At 43.9% G+C, this 18,459-nt stretch overlaps 2 protein-coding genes across 3 annotated transcripts in view; both read right to left on the bottom strand.

Annotated features, from left to right (window-relative positions):
- LOC121008695 overlaps positions 1-18,459 on the bottom strand; it is a 99,034-nt gene that overhangs the window by 69,182 nt on the left and 11,393 nt on the right. The gene's annotated exons all lie outside the window — the stretch shown is intronic.
- LOC121007655 lies at positions 6,047-18,258 on the bottom strand. 2 transcript variants are annotated; one of them, XM_040439745.1, is made up of 6 exons: positions 18,163-18,258; positions 17,059-17,180; positions 14,048-14,143; positions 10,573-10,920; positions 6,443-7,067; positions 6,047-6,121 (listed from the first exon to the last, which is right to left on the bottom strand). In XM_040439745.1, the coding sequence occupies exons 4-5, from the start codon at positions 10,850-10,852 to the stop codon at positions 6,496-6,498; spliced, it is 852 nt and encodes a 283-aa protein (XP_040295679.1). In that variant the 5' UTR covers positions 10,853-10,920; positions 14,048-14,143; positions 17,059-17,180; positions 18,163-18,258; the 3' UTR covers positions 6,047-6,121; positions 6,443-6,495. The 2 variants fall into 2 exon arrangements, with proteins under 2 accessions (XP_040295679.1, XP_040295678.1); XM_040439744.1 differs by lacking the exons at positions 17,059-17,180; positions 18,163-18,258 and having other exon boundaries at positions 14,048-14,339.

Raw genomic sequence — 18,459 nt, 5'->3', positions numbered from 1 at the left:
TCATTTGCATAAGTTATAAAGATCGTTTTTGATGGTTCTATAAGTCCAGGATTGATGCCAGAGGTAACGTTTTTATTAACTGTAAGCATGCTACGGAGCTATGGGAAGGGTTAAAAAAGTGAAATGCTGATGACAGACTCCCTTTAAATTGCTTTCCCACTTATGTTACCTGCACCTCAATAACATCTCTAGAATCCGCCCTCTGAGACAACAGTAAAAACCCATTTAGTAGCATCTTCTGATCATCTTCCCCTCACAAACTCTCCCCTCTCTAATCTGTCTTGAATGCAGCAGCCGGTCTCCTCTATCTGTCCACCTGCTCCACAAGTGTCTCCACCCTGTGCCAGTCACTACACTAATACCTCCACCCTGTGCCAGTCACTACACTAATACCTCCACCTTGTGCCAGTCACTACACTAATACCTCCACACTGTGCTAGTCACTACACTAATACCTCCACCTTGTGCCAGTCACTACACTGATGCCTCCACCTTGTGCCAGTCACTACACTAATACCTCCACCCTGTGCCAGTCACTACACTGATGCCTCCACCTTGTGCCAGTCACTACACTAATACCTCCACCCTGTGCCAGTCGCTACACTAATACCTCCACCCTGTGCCAGTCACTACACTGATGCCTCCACCTTGTGCCAGTCACTACACTAATACCTCCACCCTGTGCCAGTCACTACACTGATGCCTCCACCTTGTGCCAGTCGCTACACTAATACCTCCACCTTGTGCCAGTCGCTACACTAATACCTCCACCCTGTGCCAGTCGCTACACTAATACCTCCACCTTGTGCCAGTCACTACACTAATACCTCCACACTGTGCTAGTCACTACACTAATACCTCCACCTTGTGCCAGTCACTACACTGATGCCTCCACCTTGTGCCAGTCACTACACTAATACCTCCACCCTGTGCCAGTCACTACACTGATGCCTCCACCTTGTGCCAGTCACTACACTAATACCTCCACCCTGTGCCAGTCGCTACACTAATACCTCCACCCTGTGCCAGTCACTACACTGATGCCTCCACCTTGTGCCAGTCACTACACTAATACCTCCACCCTGTGCCAGTCACTACACTGATGCCTCCACCTTGTGCCAGTCGCTACACTAATACCTCCACCTTGTGCCAGTCGCTACACTAATACCTCCACCCTGTGCCAGTCGCTACACTAATACCTCCACCCTGTGCCAGTCGCTACACTAATACCTCTACCTTGTGCCAGTCACTACACTAATACCTCTACCCTGTGCCAGTCACTACACTAATACCTCCACCCTGTGCCAGTCACTACACTAATATCTCCACCCTGTGCCAGTCACTACACTAATACCTCCACAGTGTGCCAGTCACTACACTAATACCTCCACCCTGTGCCAGTCACTACACTAATACCTCCACCTTGTGCCAGTCACTACACTAATACCTCCACCTTGTGCCAGTCACTACACTAATACCTCCACCCTGTGCCAGTCACTACACTAATACCTCCACTCTGTGCCAGTCACTACACTAATACCTCCACCCTGTGCCAGTCACTACACTAATACCTCCACCTTGTGCCAGTCACTACACTAATACCTCCACCCTGTGCCAGTCACTACACTAATACCTCCACCCTGTGCCAGTCACTACACTAATACCTCCACCCTGTGCCAGTCACTACACTATTACCTCTACCTTGTGCCAGTCACTACACTAATACCTCCACCCTGTGCCAGTCACTACACTAATACCTCCACCTTGTGCCAGTCACTACACTAATACCTCCACCCTGTGCCAGTCACTACACTAATACCTCCACCCTGTGCCAGTCACTACACTATTACCTCCACCTTGTGCCAGTCACTACACTAATACCTCCACCCTGTGCCAGTCACTACACTAATACCTCCACCCTGTGCCAGTCACTACACTAATACCTCCACCCTGTGCCAGTCACTACACTAATACCTCCACCCTGTGCCCTGTGGGGTCGTTTCTGTATCTATAACATATCACTATAGCATCTTATTAGTTTGTTCTTTGTGCGTATGTTCTGTTTGCGTATTTTTAACCCCTAGGTGGACCCTGTACCTCCTGGCAATCGGTCACGAGGGATGTATATAGTGGACACCTTTGTGTCTCTATCTTTGTTTTGTTTTTGTGCTAGTCACTTATCGGGGGGTCACTTTTGGTACCAGCATCACTCTACCTGTCACCTCTATAGGGCCAGACAGGAGTTTGAGGCTAGGTACGAGGACAGGGAGTCCCCACCATCAGGGGACGTCCCTGGGCATAGGACCAGTTTAGGGCAGTAGTGGCAGGGATACCTTCCCTACCATTCACCCAGTATGCTGGATCTGGCTGTGGCCCACCCGATTTTGACTATTTAGGTATAGTTTTCTCATAAAATTTGGACATTGTATCATGTACTAGGGTATTGCTGCTGGACGTGTTCACTACACTAATACCTCCACCCTGTGCCAGTCACTACACTATTACCTCCACCTTGTGCCAGTCACTACACTATTACCTCCACCTTGTGCCAGTCACTACACTAATACCTCCACCCTGTGCCAGTCACTACACTAATACCTCTACCCTGTGCCAGTCACTACACTAATACCTCCACCCTGTGCCAGTCACTACACTAATACCTCCACCCTGTGCCAGTCACTACACTAATACCTCCACCCTGTGCCAGTCACTACACTAATACCTCCACCCTGTGCCAGTCACTACACTATTACCTCCACCTTGTGCCAGTCACTACACTAATACCTCCACCCTGTGCCAGTCACTACACTAATACCTCCACCCTGTGCCAGTCACTACACTAAGTCATAAATTTGAGTCAAAATATTTCACCTTTATTTATGAAAAAATCCCAAATTTACCAAAAAATTTGAAAAATTAGCAATTTTCTAAATTTCAATTTCTCTACTTTTAAAACAGAAAGTGATACCTCATAAAATATTTATTACTTAACATTCCCCATATGTCTACTTTATGTTGGAATCATTTTGGAAATGTCATTTTATTTTTTTAGGACGTTAGAAGGCTTAGAAGTTTAGAAGCAATTCTTCAAATTTTTAAGAAAATTGCCAAAACCCACTTTTTAAGGAACATTTCAGGTCTGAAGTCACTTCGTGGGGCCTACATAGTGGATACCCCCATAAATGACCCCATTGTAGAAACTACACCCCTCAAGGTATTCAAAACCGATTTTACAAACTTTGTTAACCCTTTAGGCGTTCCACAAGAATTAAAGGAAAATGGAGATCAAATTTTAAAATTTCACTTTTTTGGCAGATTTTCCATTTTAATCCAATTTTTTCTTTAACACATCGATGGTTAACAGCCAAACAAAACTCAATATTTATTACCCAGATTCTGCGGTTTACAGAAACACCCCACATGTGGTCATAAACTGCTGTATGGGCACACGGCAGGGCGCAGAAGAAAAGGAACTCCACATGGTTTTTAGATGCCATGTCCCATTTGAAGCCCCCTGATGCACCCTTACAGTAGAAACTCCCAAAAAGTGACCCCATTTTGGAAACTTGGGGATAAGGTGCCAGTTTTATTAGTACAATTTTTGGGTACATATGATTTTTTGATCATTCATTATAACACTTTATGGGGCAAGGTGACCAAAAAATTGGTTGTTTTAGCACAGTTTCTATTTATTTATTTTTACAGCGTTCATCTGAGGGGTTCAGTCAAGTGACATTTTTATAGAACAGATTGTTACGGACATGGTGATACCTAATATGTATACTTTTTCTCATTTATTAAAGTTTTACACAATAATAGCATTTTTGAAACAAAAAAATTATGTTTTAATGTGTCCATGTTCTGAGAGCTATATTTTTTTTATTTTTTGAGAGATTTTCTTATGTAGGGGCTCATTTTTTGCGGGATGAGGTGACGGTTTTATTGGTACCATTTTGTGGGACATACGCGTTTTTGATCACTTGGTGTTGCACCTTTTGTGATGCAAGGTGACAAAAATTGCTTGTTTTGAAATTTTTTTTTTTTTTTTTTTTACGGTGTTCACCTGAGGGGTTAGCTCATGTGATATTTTTATAGAGCTGGTTTTTACGGACGCGGCAATACCTAATATGTATACTTTTTTTATTTGTTTCACTTTAACACAATAATAGCATTTTTGAAACCAAAAAAATGATGTTTTAGTGTCTCCATGTTCTAAGAGCTATAGTTTTTTTATTTTTTGAGAGATTTTCTTATGTAGGGGCTCATTTTTTGCGGGATGAGGTGACGGTTTTATTGGTACCATTTTGTGGGACATACGCATTTTTGATCTCTTGATGTTGCACCTTTTGTGATGTAAGGTGACAAAAATTGCTTGTTTTGACACAGTTTTTTTTTTTTTTTTTACGGTGTTCACCTGAGGGGTTAGGTCATGTGATATTTTTATAGAGCTGTTTTTTTACGGATGCGGCAATACCAAATATGTCTATTTTATTTTTACATGTAAAACTTTTTTTTATTTTATTTTTTCAACCCTTTATTTTTTTTTATTTTTTTTTTACACTTTTCGTCCCCCATAAGGTCATACAAGACCTCTGGGGGACATTTACTTCACTTTTTCTTTTTTTTTCCACTGTTGATTTCTCCTGTAACTGGGGCTGACATAGTAGCCCCAGTTACAGTGGAAATACACCCCCCAGAGAGGCTGTACAGCAGCAATACTGCGCTGTACAGCCTCGGTGCAGGGCTGATCGAGGTCTCTGAAAGACCTCACACAGCTCCTGCACACTCCGGTCACGGCGGTCACATGACCGCCGGGCCGGAACAGGAAGCGCATAGCGCTTCCTGCTCTGTATACACAGCGCTCGGTAAGCGCTGTGTATGCAGCGATCCAGAAGGCAGGGACACCTGGGCACTGTCCCTGCCTTCTCTCTGGGTTGCCCTGCTGTCACTGACAGCGGGCAACCCGATCAGCAGCTGCACGATTAGCGTCCAGCTGCACTTTCTGAACGGACGTTCTGGAACGTCCATTCAGAAATAGAGATCCACCTCCCGGACGTTTATATCCTATGGGCGGACGGGAGGTGGTTAAAGGCATATTATCTTTTTCTGCTTCTGTGAACACAATATATATAACAGTTATATGACAAACATGAAGTCACTGTAAATAACTCTGCTTTTGTCTTTAACACACAAACATAGGAACTGTATTAAGGCTATTGGCAGGTCCAGCTGTATACACATATAAGCTATACGAGCAACCTAGGACAGGTCCTAGCTGGCCAGCTACACACTGCATTATCATGGAATAGCTCAGCACTAAATGAAAGAGTTTACCAGAAGCTGACCAACACATTTTACATATTGATCATCACCTAAACATTAAACATATTAAAAAGAATTATCAAGCCAAAACATAGAGATGGTTGGAGGAGACTACTGCTCAAACAAGATCTAAATATAAAAGCCATCTAATATATTTTTATTCAATGAAAGTAGATTGTATCTTCTCATTAGGCTGGTGCTATATAAATATAGGTTACTAGCAGGATGACCCGGCTCCACACGGGTATATTTAGACTATTTCATTTAATGTTTGTGTGAGGTTAAAAGACATCGACAGTGTCCCCCATAATAGTGACTTCTACAGCACGCCTCCACCTTAACATTGACCACCACAGCAGCCCACCCCCTTACCAGTGATCTCCACAGAGGCCCGGCCCCTTAACATTGACCACCACTGCACCTTGCCCTCTTAAAGGGAATCTGTCACCTGGTTTGAGCATATTAAGGTGTCACTACTGCCATGTACAATAAAATACCTTATTTCTTGCTGTAGTCTTCATTTTTTGTTTCATGATTTCATTAGCGATAAAATCCACTTTTTATGTTATGCAAATGAGTGTCCAAGGTGCCCAGAGGGGCGTTATTATCCTTCTCTGGACCCCAGGAACTCCCCCGTACAGTGCCCAGAGGGGCGTTATTATCCTAATCTGGAGCCCATCATTATAAATACTCCTAGACAGTAAATGAACCTCAAAAACCTGTCTGGCAATGATACTAAAAACCTATCAGTAATGAAGGGGTTAATCAGATTTTGTATTGTTTAGCAGCTTAGTCTCATCTTCAATATAACAAAACAATAACAAAGACAGTTGTACTCTGCAGTCTTGAGACTGCAGAGTGCACCTGTCTTTGTTATTGTTTTGTTATATTGTTATATTAATTATGACATCCGCACTTGTTACCTTGTGTAGGATGTCTATTGTGGTACTTGTGGTTCGCCGCGGGCATCCTCCACCGTATGTATTTTGCGGGGGATTGCCATTAGCAACGGGCCACAAGTGCAGGATTTGCTCCCCTATATATATGCACAACTGCATGTGGGTTTGAGCACCTCCTGCGAATGCCAACCTGTCTTCTTAGTTTGTATATATAGTCTCATCTTCAACCGATTGTCTATGTAGACGCCATCACTATTCATTTTTACTCTTTTTTTTAAGAGGAACTCTTATCTAATCCAGTGTCAAGTTTGGTGTTCATTAGTGAAGTCTCTTCGTTGTCCTCCTCCTGCTCCGATAATGATGATTCTTCCTCATCAATTGGTTTATTGAGGAGATGTGATGTTTCTTCCTTCTCTTTCTTCTGGTCCAGTTCTTCTTCGTCTTTACCGGTAGAACGTTCCTCTAAGTCACCAGTCTTCTTTCCATGAGATAGTTTATTGGTGGGTAGTGAATGGCCTTCAGTCCTTTCTTCTCCAGGTGCTTCATTAGCTGGACACACTGCTCTGATATTTCCATTTGTCCTTGTACCTTCACTGTTATCGTATTCCCCCAATTCATCACTTTCTTTTTCCACGTTATGATCTGGTGCCGGCATTTCCTGCTTCTCTTCTTCATGAATTGATTCATTGACTGGACACAAGCCTTCTCTGCCCTCCCACCTCGGCTCCTGTATATGTCTCTCTTCTACGGTCTCTTTATGTGGGGTCTGTCTCTGGTCATATGCTTCTGGTAACTTTGGTGAAGTGACTTTTTCTGGACTTTTATAATTGGGTAATGGTCTTTGTTCTGCATGAAATAGAACAATCTTAGTTCAGAGCTAATACTAAAGACACATACAGTATGTGGTTATTACAAGTATCAGGCTAATAGAGATGATGTATGATCTCCAGTGTACATTGCCACCAGGCTCCACTTCAGGACTGTTATTTGCAGATCATTATCATTCTGATTTAGAAATAGTTGGAAGCAGGACCATCAGACAAACATGTAAGGCTAAGGCTTCATGTAGACTTTTTTGTGAACTGACCGTATCATGCTTGTTTCTAGATATTTTCATAATCAACAGTGACATAAAAATTACTTTTAAAGGGAGTCTGTCACCTTATTGTCACCAATATATCTAAGAGAACTGTACCACAGAAGATTGCAGACACATTCCAAGCATCCCTGTGTGCACTATGTGTCTGTATTCCATGTCCACGAAAAGCACTTTTATTCTGCTGGAAAACAGCTCCCAAGTGCCCAAAGCAAACCAGACTGAAGAGGGGAGCGCTGCTTTAGCTGCTCAAATCTTAGAATTGGTACCAGCTAGAAATTTGACCTTGTTTGTAAGCTGGCATTCTAAGCTTTCAAACAATACCAGAACCACAGCATTATATCTACTATATCAGAAGATATAGCCATTAGAAATCGAGTCAGGAGTGAAAGCTGTTTTCACTTTCAGATGGGGAAATGGGAGCTGTTTTCCAGCAGAATAAATGCTTTTTCTGGACATGGAATACAGACACATAGTGCACACAGGGATGCTTGGAAAGCGTTTGCAATTTTCTATGGGGCAGTGTTGTTAGTTATATTGGTGAAAATGAGGTGACAGACTTCCTTTAAATTTTACTCTGCCTAATGGCTGCTGATATGCCCTGGGAAGAGGGCTGCCATATGATGCAAGTGCACCTCCAACCCAAATCGCCACAGAAAAGCTATGATGACATTCTTTAAGGGTACGGCCGCACAGTACGGATTCTGCAGGCAGTTTTGGAGTGAATTGAAAAAAGAGGAAACATTTGTTCCTGTCCTTTCTCTCCTTTTCTGATAGACTCCTGATTTCTGCTTCCAGGACTGCATCAGAAACCTGAACGTGTGGCCGAATAGCCGAAGAGTTTTCTTCAGCCCCGGCTGTTCATGCAGATGTGTGCCTGTCAATCACATCCACACTCCACAGGACCAATGGTGACATACACATGGCACTGTGAGGGATACTACGTACTACAAAAGCCTGCATCTCAGTGATCGTTAACGTGACCTGGGTTCAAGAAGAAGAAAAAAATCGCAGTAACTGGGGCCTGAACAGGACATTTACTCGGGTCCTTCATTTTCCTCTTTTTAGTTGCCGATCTGCCGATTCCTGGTCACACCGCCTCTCAGGCCGATGTACACTGTGCATTTGGCAGTCCGAGACGCTTACTACTTGTCCAGTCCTGCCCTCCGATTGGACAGCATTGCTCCTGTGAGCAGCAGGAAATGCCTTGGATTGTCAAATGCGCAGTATGCGGCAGGTAGTCTGACCATCCTGGATGACAGAACAGGTGCCTGGGATTTGGCAGATCTGCAGCTGAAAGGATTAAAAGAAGGAAACCAAGCGCTCTGTTCGCTCTCAGTCAAGCCTCATTCACACGTCAGTGTTTCACGGACGTGTGCTGTACGTGTTCTCCGCGGACAGCACACGTCCCCATTCATTTTAATGTGTGTATTCAGACATCAGTGTTTTAGCACGGTCCGTGGGTCAGTGTTTTTAGCATAGATGCACGCTCTATTTTGTCCGTTTTCACGGATCCATCACGTCCATTGTAGTCTGTGGGTCCGGATGCCATTCATATTTCATCCATGCTTCACGGATCATTAAGAAGAGATGCTTTGAAAACTATTTTTCAGCTGTTCAGTGTCAGTGAAGCACGGATGTAACACGAGTGACATATATACAGGGAGTGCAGAATTATTAGGCAAGTTGTATTTTTGAGGATTAATTTTATTATTGAACAACAACCATGTTCTCAATGAACCCAAAAAACTCATTAATATCAAAGCTGAATATTTTTGGAAGTAGTTTTTAGTTTGTTTTTAGTTTTAGCTATTTTAGGGGGATATCTGTGTGTGCAGGTGACTATTACTGTGCATAATTATTAGGCAACTTAACAAAAAACAAATATATACCCATTTCAATTATTTATTTTTACCAGTGAAACCAATATAACATCTCAACATTCACAAATATACATTTCTGACATTCAAAAACAAAACAAAAACAAATCAGTGACCAATATAGCCACCTTTCTTTGCAAGGACACTCAAAAGCCTGCCATCCATGGATTCTGTCAGTGTTTTGATCTGTTCACCATCAACATTGCGTGCAGCAACAACCACAGCCTCCCAGACACTGTTCAGAGAGGTGTACTGTTTTCCCTCCTTGTAAATCTCACATTTGATGATGGACCACAGGTTCTCAATGGGGTTCAGATCAGGTGAACAAGGAGGCCATGTCATTAGATTTTCTTCTTTTATACCCTTTCTTGCCAGCCACGCTGTGGAGTACTTGGACGCGTGTGATGGAGCATTGTCCTGCATGAAAATCATGTTTTTCTTGAAGGATGCAGACTTCTTCCTGTACCACTGCTTGAAGAAGGTGTCTTCCAGAAACTGGCAGTAGGACTGGGAGTTGAGCTTGAATCCATCCTCAACCTGAAAAGGCCCCACAAGCTCATCTTTGATAATACCAGCCCAAACCAGTACTCCACCTCCACCTTGCTGGCGTCTGAGTCGGACTGGAGCTCTCTGCCCTTTACCAGTCCAGCCACGGGCCCATCCATCTGACCCATCAAGACTCACTCTCATTTCATCAGTCCATAAAACCTTAGAAAAATCAGTCTTGAGATATTTCTTGGCCCAGTCTTGACGTTTCAGCTTGTGTGTCTTGTTCAGTGGTGGTCGTCTTTCAGCCTTTCCTACCTTGGCCATGTCTCTGAGTATTGCACACCTTGTGCTTTTGGGCACTCCAGTGATGTTGCAGCTCTGAAATATGGCCAAACTGGTGGCAAGTGGCATCTTGGCAGCTGCACGCTTGACTTTTCTCAGTTCATGGGCAGTTATTTTGCGCCTTGGTTTTTCCACACGCTTCTTGCGACCCTGTTGACTATTTTGAATGAAACGCTTGATTGTTCGATGATCACGCTTCAGAAGCTTTGCAATTTTAAGAGTGCTGCATCCCTCTGCAAGATATCTCACTATTTTTGACTTTTCTGAGCCTGTCAAGTCCTTCTTTTGACCCATTTTGCCAAAGGAAAGGAAGTTGCCTAATAATTATGCACACCTAATATAGGGTGTTGATGTCATTAGACCACACCGCTTCTCATTACAGAGATACACATCACCTAATATGCTTAATTGGTAGTAGGCTTTCGAGCCTATACAGCTTGGAGTAAGACAACATGCATAAAGAGGATGATGTGGTCAAAATACTCATTTGCCTAATAATTCTGCACGCAGTGTATACGTAACTAACGTCACATCGATTACTTACCAGTCACGGTCACGGATAGTTTCCCTGTTCTCCTCTCAATCATCTCCCCAGACCTTGAAGGCTTCACTCTGAAGATATATTCTGTTCCAACATCTAAACGATTTACTGGGGTGAGAATTAGATAGGCTTTACGGGTGAGGCCATACTCTGATTCTTCTTGGCCTATGGTTTGGACCCTTCGTTGATCATTTGCAGGTATTGGTTCCTCAGTTTCGTGCTGCTTTTCATACCATGTTGTGTTGTGTTTTCCATTAACATAATTATGTAGTGCACACTCCATCGTGGCTCTCTTATTCAGTATCAGCTCTGGTACCGTTATTTCTCCAATCTGGAGGTCAGGCAGAGTTCCTGTGCAAATACAACAGAATACGAAGGCATTCAGTGAAGAAAACCCATGTGCAACGCTGCAGGTACAGTTTCCACTTCTCAATATTTCTGGTGCCCGCATTTCACGTTGTCATATGATATTGTAGAAGTATACAGTAGTTTATTCTGTGCAGAGAAACAAGTTCATCCCGGTAATATCAGAAACAGTTAAAAGCAGGATATTGTGACGAGATGATACACAGGGATATTGTCTGATTGTCGGCAGCGTTCCCTCTAAGCATTTGTACCCCTGAACAGAACGGTTAGGGACTAGTGATGAGCGGGAGGTGCCATATTCGATTTCACAATATTATGTGAATATTTGATTGAATATTCGTCTTATATTCGTCGAAATCCAATATATTCATCATTATACTATTTATCGCGAATAATATGCGATTTTATTATTTGTGTATTGCGATTTTCTTTTAACTGTATAAGGCAACTTTCCTATTGGCTAATATGTGTATTTTATGAATATTCGCTATATTGCTATATATTCTTGTCTTAGAATATGACAGCGAATATTTGTAAAATACACATATAGACTGCATTTTAGCTAATATAGTGCTATAATCTTTTTTTATAGTCTAATTTTTTTTGTCTCTTCTGAACTTCAGATCTGGAAAAAATTTACACTAATAAAAAAAATACTCTAGCACTATATTAGCTAAATTGCAGTCTATATGTGTATTTTACAAATATTCGCTATATTGCTATATATTCTTGTTTTACAATATGACGAATATTCTAAAAAACGAATATATAGCAATATAGGGAATATATTCGTTATTTAGAATATTCGTCTTTTTTTAAAAAAAATCGGTACTGTTATTCCACTTTGGCATACTCCTCCCCGACAAGCGTCCCTGTGACCATGGGAACGCCTGTGGGTTAGAATATACCATCGGATCTGAGTTTTCCCGATCTCAGGGAAAACTCAGATCCGATGGTATTTTCTAACCCACAGGCGTTCCCATGGTGACGGGGACGCTTGTCGGGGAGGAGTATGCGAACAACTGTACAGTTTGAAAAAAAAAAAGGCGAATATTCTAAATAACGAATATATTCCCTATATTGCTATATATTTGTTTTTTAGAATATTCATCATTTTTTGTTCCATATAAAAACACGATTCCTTCCTGCTTAAGTTGCTTGTGGGCCAATGACTCATTGACCCACAAGAAAGAAGCAGGGAGGAATCATGTTTTCAGCGCTATAGCACTATATTCGAAATATTCGCGAATTAGCGAAGCTGCGATATTCGCGATTAATATTCGCTATTCGAATATTCGCGCTCAACACTATTAGGGACCTTAAATAATCATCTATGGTGCAAAGGGCCACAGAGCATCCAGGCAAATAGCATTAAAAACCATCCGGGACTAACACAGTGAAGGTTATTGTCTGAATCCCAAGGCAGTCATGGGGTTAATATCTGTATCCCTAATGGCCAGAATGCTGTGTGATCTAGGGCAGTGAAATGGTTAATATGAATTTTCCTGGTGGTCTCGGGGCAATGAAGGCGTTCATTTACACAGCAGTATATAAGGATGTGATTTCACAAATGTTTTGTCTTCCTCCTTAATTCTTACAGCAAATATATAATAATGGGAAAAAGGTAGAAAATAATTATATGTCCATGCAAAAGAATGGGGTCAGCAGTGCTGAGTGCGGTAAATGTCCAACGGTTCTCACACCTGCACTACTATCATGCGATGTACGGTGGTGCTCTGCTTAACTAGCCGTGCAAAATCAACAAATGAAGAAAAAATGAACAGCGGCCCTCACCATGTAATTCTGTTTGCAGCTTTATCCTGGTTAAAAGAAGGAAAGTGCGGGCACCACACAACCGTTTCGTGCAACCTGCGCTTTGTCAAGCCTCCCATCATTTTGAGTGAATATGGGAGGCTTGACAAAGAGCAGGTAGCGCGAAATGGCTGTTGCCTTATTCATCTGTGTGGTGCCCGCACTTTCCTGCTTTTAACTGTGTTCTTTTATGTGATGGAGTTTCATCATTTCATGTACAGTATGTGAAGCGTCCCACTAGTGCACGTGGGCACTGCAAAAGCTTATTGTGTCACATATCATGCTGTACTTCTTTCCTATGTAAAGTCCCTGTTACCAGGCTGTCAGCTGCACTACATACATTCCACCACTAGATGGGGGTAGCACCACAGTATAGATGGCTCAGTTCAGGCCTAGTTAGTCAGTTGGTAAAATGTAGAAGTTGGTGTTCAGAGTGTGGGAGTTGAAGAAGGAGATGGAGTGAGGAGCAGGGGGAAGGAGAGGTCCCCTCTCCGCTCAGCTCTCTCTCTTGGGCTTCGCGGCCCAGAGGAGCCTACTTGTATCTCAGTGCCAAGCCAGGAAAATAGGCCGAGGTGAAGTCTGTATTCTACCATTCACTCTTCCGGAGTAGCAAGTTATTGTGGAAAAGACAAAGGAAGGACAAGGCCATTATTGTAGGCTCTAGGCTCCTTTGTATCTAGGTGAAGGATTCATCAGCTTCCGGCAGCCTCACCGTTATTCTAAGATAAAGACTTGATCTACCTCAACTGAGACTGAAGCAAGGCAAAGAGCTGAGTATCAGTGACTACATAACTAACTACTATAGCCTGAGACATAACTACATGTACAGCCTGTTACTGGGATTCATCACATCCAACCTGCATGTGTATCAGAGACTGTTATATAACTGGATGTGAACTGTTATCAAGAACCTGGTTATAGTAAAGTTCTCAGTTTGGATTCAAACCTACCTCATTCTTCTAACTCCAAACTACTACTACTCTTAGAATTTTGCACCATTAAGGTGCTGGCGTCCCGACAAAACCTAAACCAGAGGCCCAGCCGCACAAGCACTCAGCAACCAATCACCATCCAGGGCTCCTCGATCACCACCTGGCCGGTGTCCCCATGTAATAGAGTGTGCCCCGGAGAATCCCCTTCACTGCACTGCCGGCCCAGGGAGGCGACTGCTAAACCATGAGTAACCGATGAACTGTTTGTAGACTTCCACCCACCGTGCACCTCGCGTGTTCTACCCCTGCGGACCGGCACGTTGCATATGTAAGCACAGACCTCCAGTGTACCGTTCACTGGTACTCACCTGTCACCGGTGGCGAGCCCGTGCTTCTGTCACTACCCGAGGTAGATATATTTGGACTGGTTAGAGGATCATCACCGCTCTGTGGATGAGGCGTTCCTGGCGATGTAATAGTAATAAAGTCATACATACGGGAAAGTATCAGACACATTCCTGTCTGCCACGTATCTCACTGTGACCACGTGTTGGTTGTAGCCTCAGCCGTCTGGTGACATTTACTGTCTTTCCTGACAACCCTATAGCTGTATGAGATTCCACAGCTCACGTTCTGCCATATTGTTCTCTACTACCTGAGGTGCGCGCTCCATGGTGACTTACCACATGCAGTAGGTATTTTGAGTGAATTTCAAAAAAAAATTTAATTCAAATTCTTTATAAATAACTTAAAGGGGTTTTCTGAGAGTATAAAAATGTCCCCCCATATGCCGGGCCCCCAACATTGAATATACTTACCTGGGTCCCCGCCGCTGCTGCTTCTCCTCGCGCACGGATGAAAACATCTGGTGTCGGGGGGAGCAGCCAATGGCCGGCAGGGACGAGCCTTCCTAGTGTCACCCGCAATGCTAGGGGAGCTCGTCCCTGCCTGCCATTGGCTGCTACATCCCCGACACTGGATCTTTTCATCCATACACGAGGAGAAGCAGCAGCGGCGGTGCGTGGACCAGGAGCAGGGACCCAGGTAAGTATATTCAATGTGGGGGGCCCGGTACATGGGGGGATATTTTATACTCTCGCATAACCCCTTTAATATTGCTTCTTCCGGGTGGGTAGAAAATTGCACATAATCATTAGGAAAATCAAATTTACACAATTGCAATTTCATGTAGCCTCATAGGAATACATTGGATAATACAGTGCAATACTTGGCTCACCATGGAGGTTCTTACTGTATTTGTAACTACCATAATATACTCATCCGCCGTCCTCCTCGGGACATCTCCTATCAGATATTGACGACCTATCCTGAGGATGGCTGCACAACCCCTTTACATTGCAGTAGATAAATATTCATTCATATTCTCAGCTAAATCCATGTTTCTATGCCGATCTTGTCACATTTGCAACGGATTTACAAATAGTGAAACGTGACATAATGCGACATGCTGCAGATTGAAAATCCGCAGGTCAGTTTCTGAGTGAAGAGAAATTGCGTTTTAAGCCTACGCTTTGCCTCATCAGTTTCCATCTTCTTTTCGTAGCATTGTGTGGAGTGATAATCATGTAATGTGCTGTCCGGTGACCGTCAGTTCTGATTCTGCAGGTCAGGCTGAGCTCCTGTACATATACATCAGAATACAGACATATGTGCAAACCTACAAGTACAGACTGCATTTCTTGCGCTAATGTCTCTTGTACCCGCATTTCACGTTGTAATAGGTTAATGCATTGAAAGTATATTGTATAGAGAAGGAAGATCGTTCCAGACATTAGACCTTCCGAGCCGACATTGTGACAAGGTGATAACCAGGGTTGTGGTCTGATTGCTGGCAATCTTCCCTGTAAGCCTTTGTAGCCAGTGAATAGAGCGGATAGGGACTGGTTAGGAAGGGGTGTAATGAGGGATGGGGAAGACGGGGTACATGCCCCGGGTGCAGAGGCTGGGGGGGTGGATGGGGGGTGCACCCGCCCAGCAGTTCCTTCCACTCCCGGGCAGTTCATATCCATACTGAAGCAGGGAGTCGTCTGCTCCCTGCTTCACTGTTCTGCCGGTGCTTCCCCCCTCAGGCCGTATATCTGGCTGTGTGAGGAGCGCTGAAAGCCCGGGAATCGGCCTCCTGCACAGCCAGCAGCGCGATGTGTGTATGGGAGCGCGTCCTCAGGGAAGTGGGTAAGTATTTTTTTTTATTTTTTTTCATGTAGCTGGAGAGTGCACTGGGGGCCAAAAGGGGCCACAACAAGGACATAACTCTGTGAGGGGGCACAAAAGTGGCCATAACTACAGTGAGAGGGTACAAACTGGGCAAACCTGTGAGGGGCACACAGGTGGACATAACTACTGTGAGGGGAACAAAGGTGGACATAACTACTATGAGGAGCACAAAGGTGGGCATAACTACTGTGAGGAGCACAAAGGTTGGCATAACTACTGTGACGGGCACAAAGGTTGGCATAACTACTGTGACGGGCACAAAGATGGGCACAACTACAGTGAGCGGCAACAAGGAGAACATAACTACTGTGAAGGGGCAAAAAAGTGGGCAAAACTAATGTGATAGGCACAAGGGTGGGCATAACTACAGTGAGGAGCCACAAGGAAAACATAACTATTGCGAAGGGGCCAAAATGTAGGCATAATTACTGTGAGGGGGCACAATGTAGGCCTTAGTACTGTGTGGTAGCACTAGGGGGAAATGTCCTAGATTACCCTCCTATACATGGGGATGCCTCAGTCTTGCAGGGCAGCACAGCGCCCCTCGTAGGTATTTACCAGTCACCACAGGTACCTTGTTCCTGATCCAGAGGACATCACGCCGACGCCAGCGTCACCCTGGATGAGGTAGGACCAGTTGGTTCTTTAGTTTATCGTAAGGTGGATTGGTACAGCTGTGTATCCTCTGATAGATTTTATTAGGTGGGACTGGGTGAGTACAGTTATGCATTGGGCTGAGTTGGAGGAGTGGCTTAGTGTAAAAACAAATTGCGCTCGCTGCTTAACTACCCCCTCTTTATGTAAATTTGAGTCGCGGGGGGTGGGGGGAATCTGAATACCTGACCCGGATGCAGTAAAGCCCTAAATATTAATATATGGTGCACTACAAATGGTAAAAAACTGCGACCTAATGTGACATGCTGCAGATTTAACGCAGGTCCATTTCTGAATGGATTCTATGCAGCCTTTTTTCTAACGTGGGGATGAGACTTAACATCTCATTCACTTCAGTGGTACGGAACTGCCTGTATGACCTGGACAGAATATCTGCGGCGTGTCTGCCCTGTGTGAGCATGCCCTAATAGGAGGCTGCAGGCCAATAACACAGATCTGCCACATGAATAGTGCGGGTACTCACTGATACTCACTTCTTTTTTTGCATATGAATACGACAACTGCAATAATCAGAATCAGAACTGCCGCGATTATTGAGATAAGAAGGATATTATTCTGCGACGTCACATTTTTATCTGTTAAAATATAGAACTATAAGTAGATTAGTTAGAAATATACATGTCCTGCAATATTCAACGTGGCTGGTGTGAATGCCATGAAACTGATGTGGCCTTATGTCCTTACACCCCATACAGAAGCCTAATGGACTTTATTAGATCAAAATCTGTCAGCAGGATAAACCCTATACAGCCAGCCATTATGCCTTGTAGGGCTGACCCTGCTCATTAAAAACTAACCTTTACTATCCCGATCCATATAAGAAATACATGTTTTAAAAAGTATGTATATAAAGCTACATTCACACGACCGCACCATGTTTTGCGGTACGCAAATTGCAGATCAGCAAAACACCGCTGCTGCCCGTGCACGTTCCGCAATTTGCGGAATGGAGCGGGCGGCCCATTATAGAAATGCCTGTTCTTTTCCGCAAAAAGGACAAGAATAGGACATGTTCTATTTATTTATTTATTTTTTGCGTGGCCACATAACGGAGCAACAGATGCCGACAGCACACGGAGAGCTGTCCGCATCTTTTGCGGCCCCACTGAAGTGAATGGGTCCGCATCCCAGCCGCAAAAAATGTGACTCAGATGCGGACCTAAACAACGGCCGTGTGAATGTAGCCTTAGGGTATATGTGCACCGAGGGCGGCCCGCGCCACTCGGTGCACCTTGGCTCCTCCACTCTGCTGCCCTGGAGCACTCTCCATTCACTTGATTGACAGATCCAGGTGAGGAGGGGAACGTCCGTGTATACAGTTGCGCTCGGGCCCACCCTTACACTTAAACCCTAACTTGCTTATTTCTAAAAAGATTTATTTTTAATGCAGCCATGGATCAGAGGAAGGTTTTTAATCAGCAGGGTCAGTCTTACTGGTTTAGTAGAGTTGATTCTGCTGACAAATGCCCTTCAAGGCAAAACTATATCAAAAGCACAAAGTTCAAAATGGTGATAAAACCTTAGTTATGTGTTGCAGGAGCCTGGGTGGTGTTTACCTTCAGATCTTCATTACCTCTATATGTCAGCTGGAAGTCTTTCTGGAGAGGATCTGGTAGAGATACATGTCGGACCCTACATGAGAAGATCCGCTCCTTCTCCTCATCGGTGGGGATTATGACCACGGTGCTGTTCACATTGTAGGTTCCGTCTGAATTCCTCCGGGGCTCATCTATAGTGACATCAGTCATCCGCTCCGTGCCCCTGAACCATTCAATATCAATGTCCATAGGGTGGAATCCAGTGACGGAGCAGCGCAGGACGCACTCCTTGTCTATAATAACATTATATTCAGTGATCACAATCTGCGGCC

Source organism: Bufo bufo, chromosome 7, assembly GCF_905171765.1.
Source record: "Bufo bufo chromosome 7, aBufBuf1.1, whole genome shotgun sequence".
NCBI lineage: Eukaryota > Metazoa > Chordata > Amphibia > Anura > Bufonidae > Bufo > Bufo bufo.
This window is presented reverse-complemented; position numbering and strand designations above follow the sequence as displayed.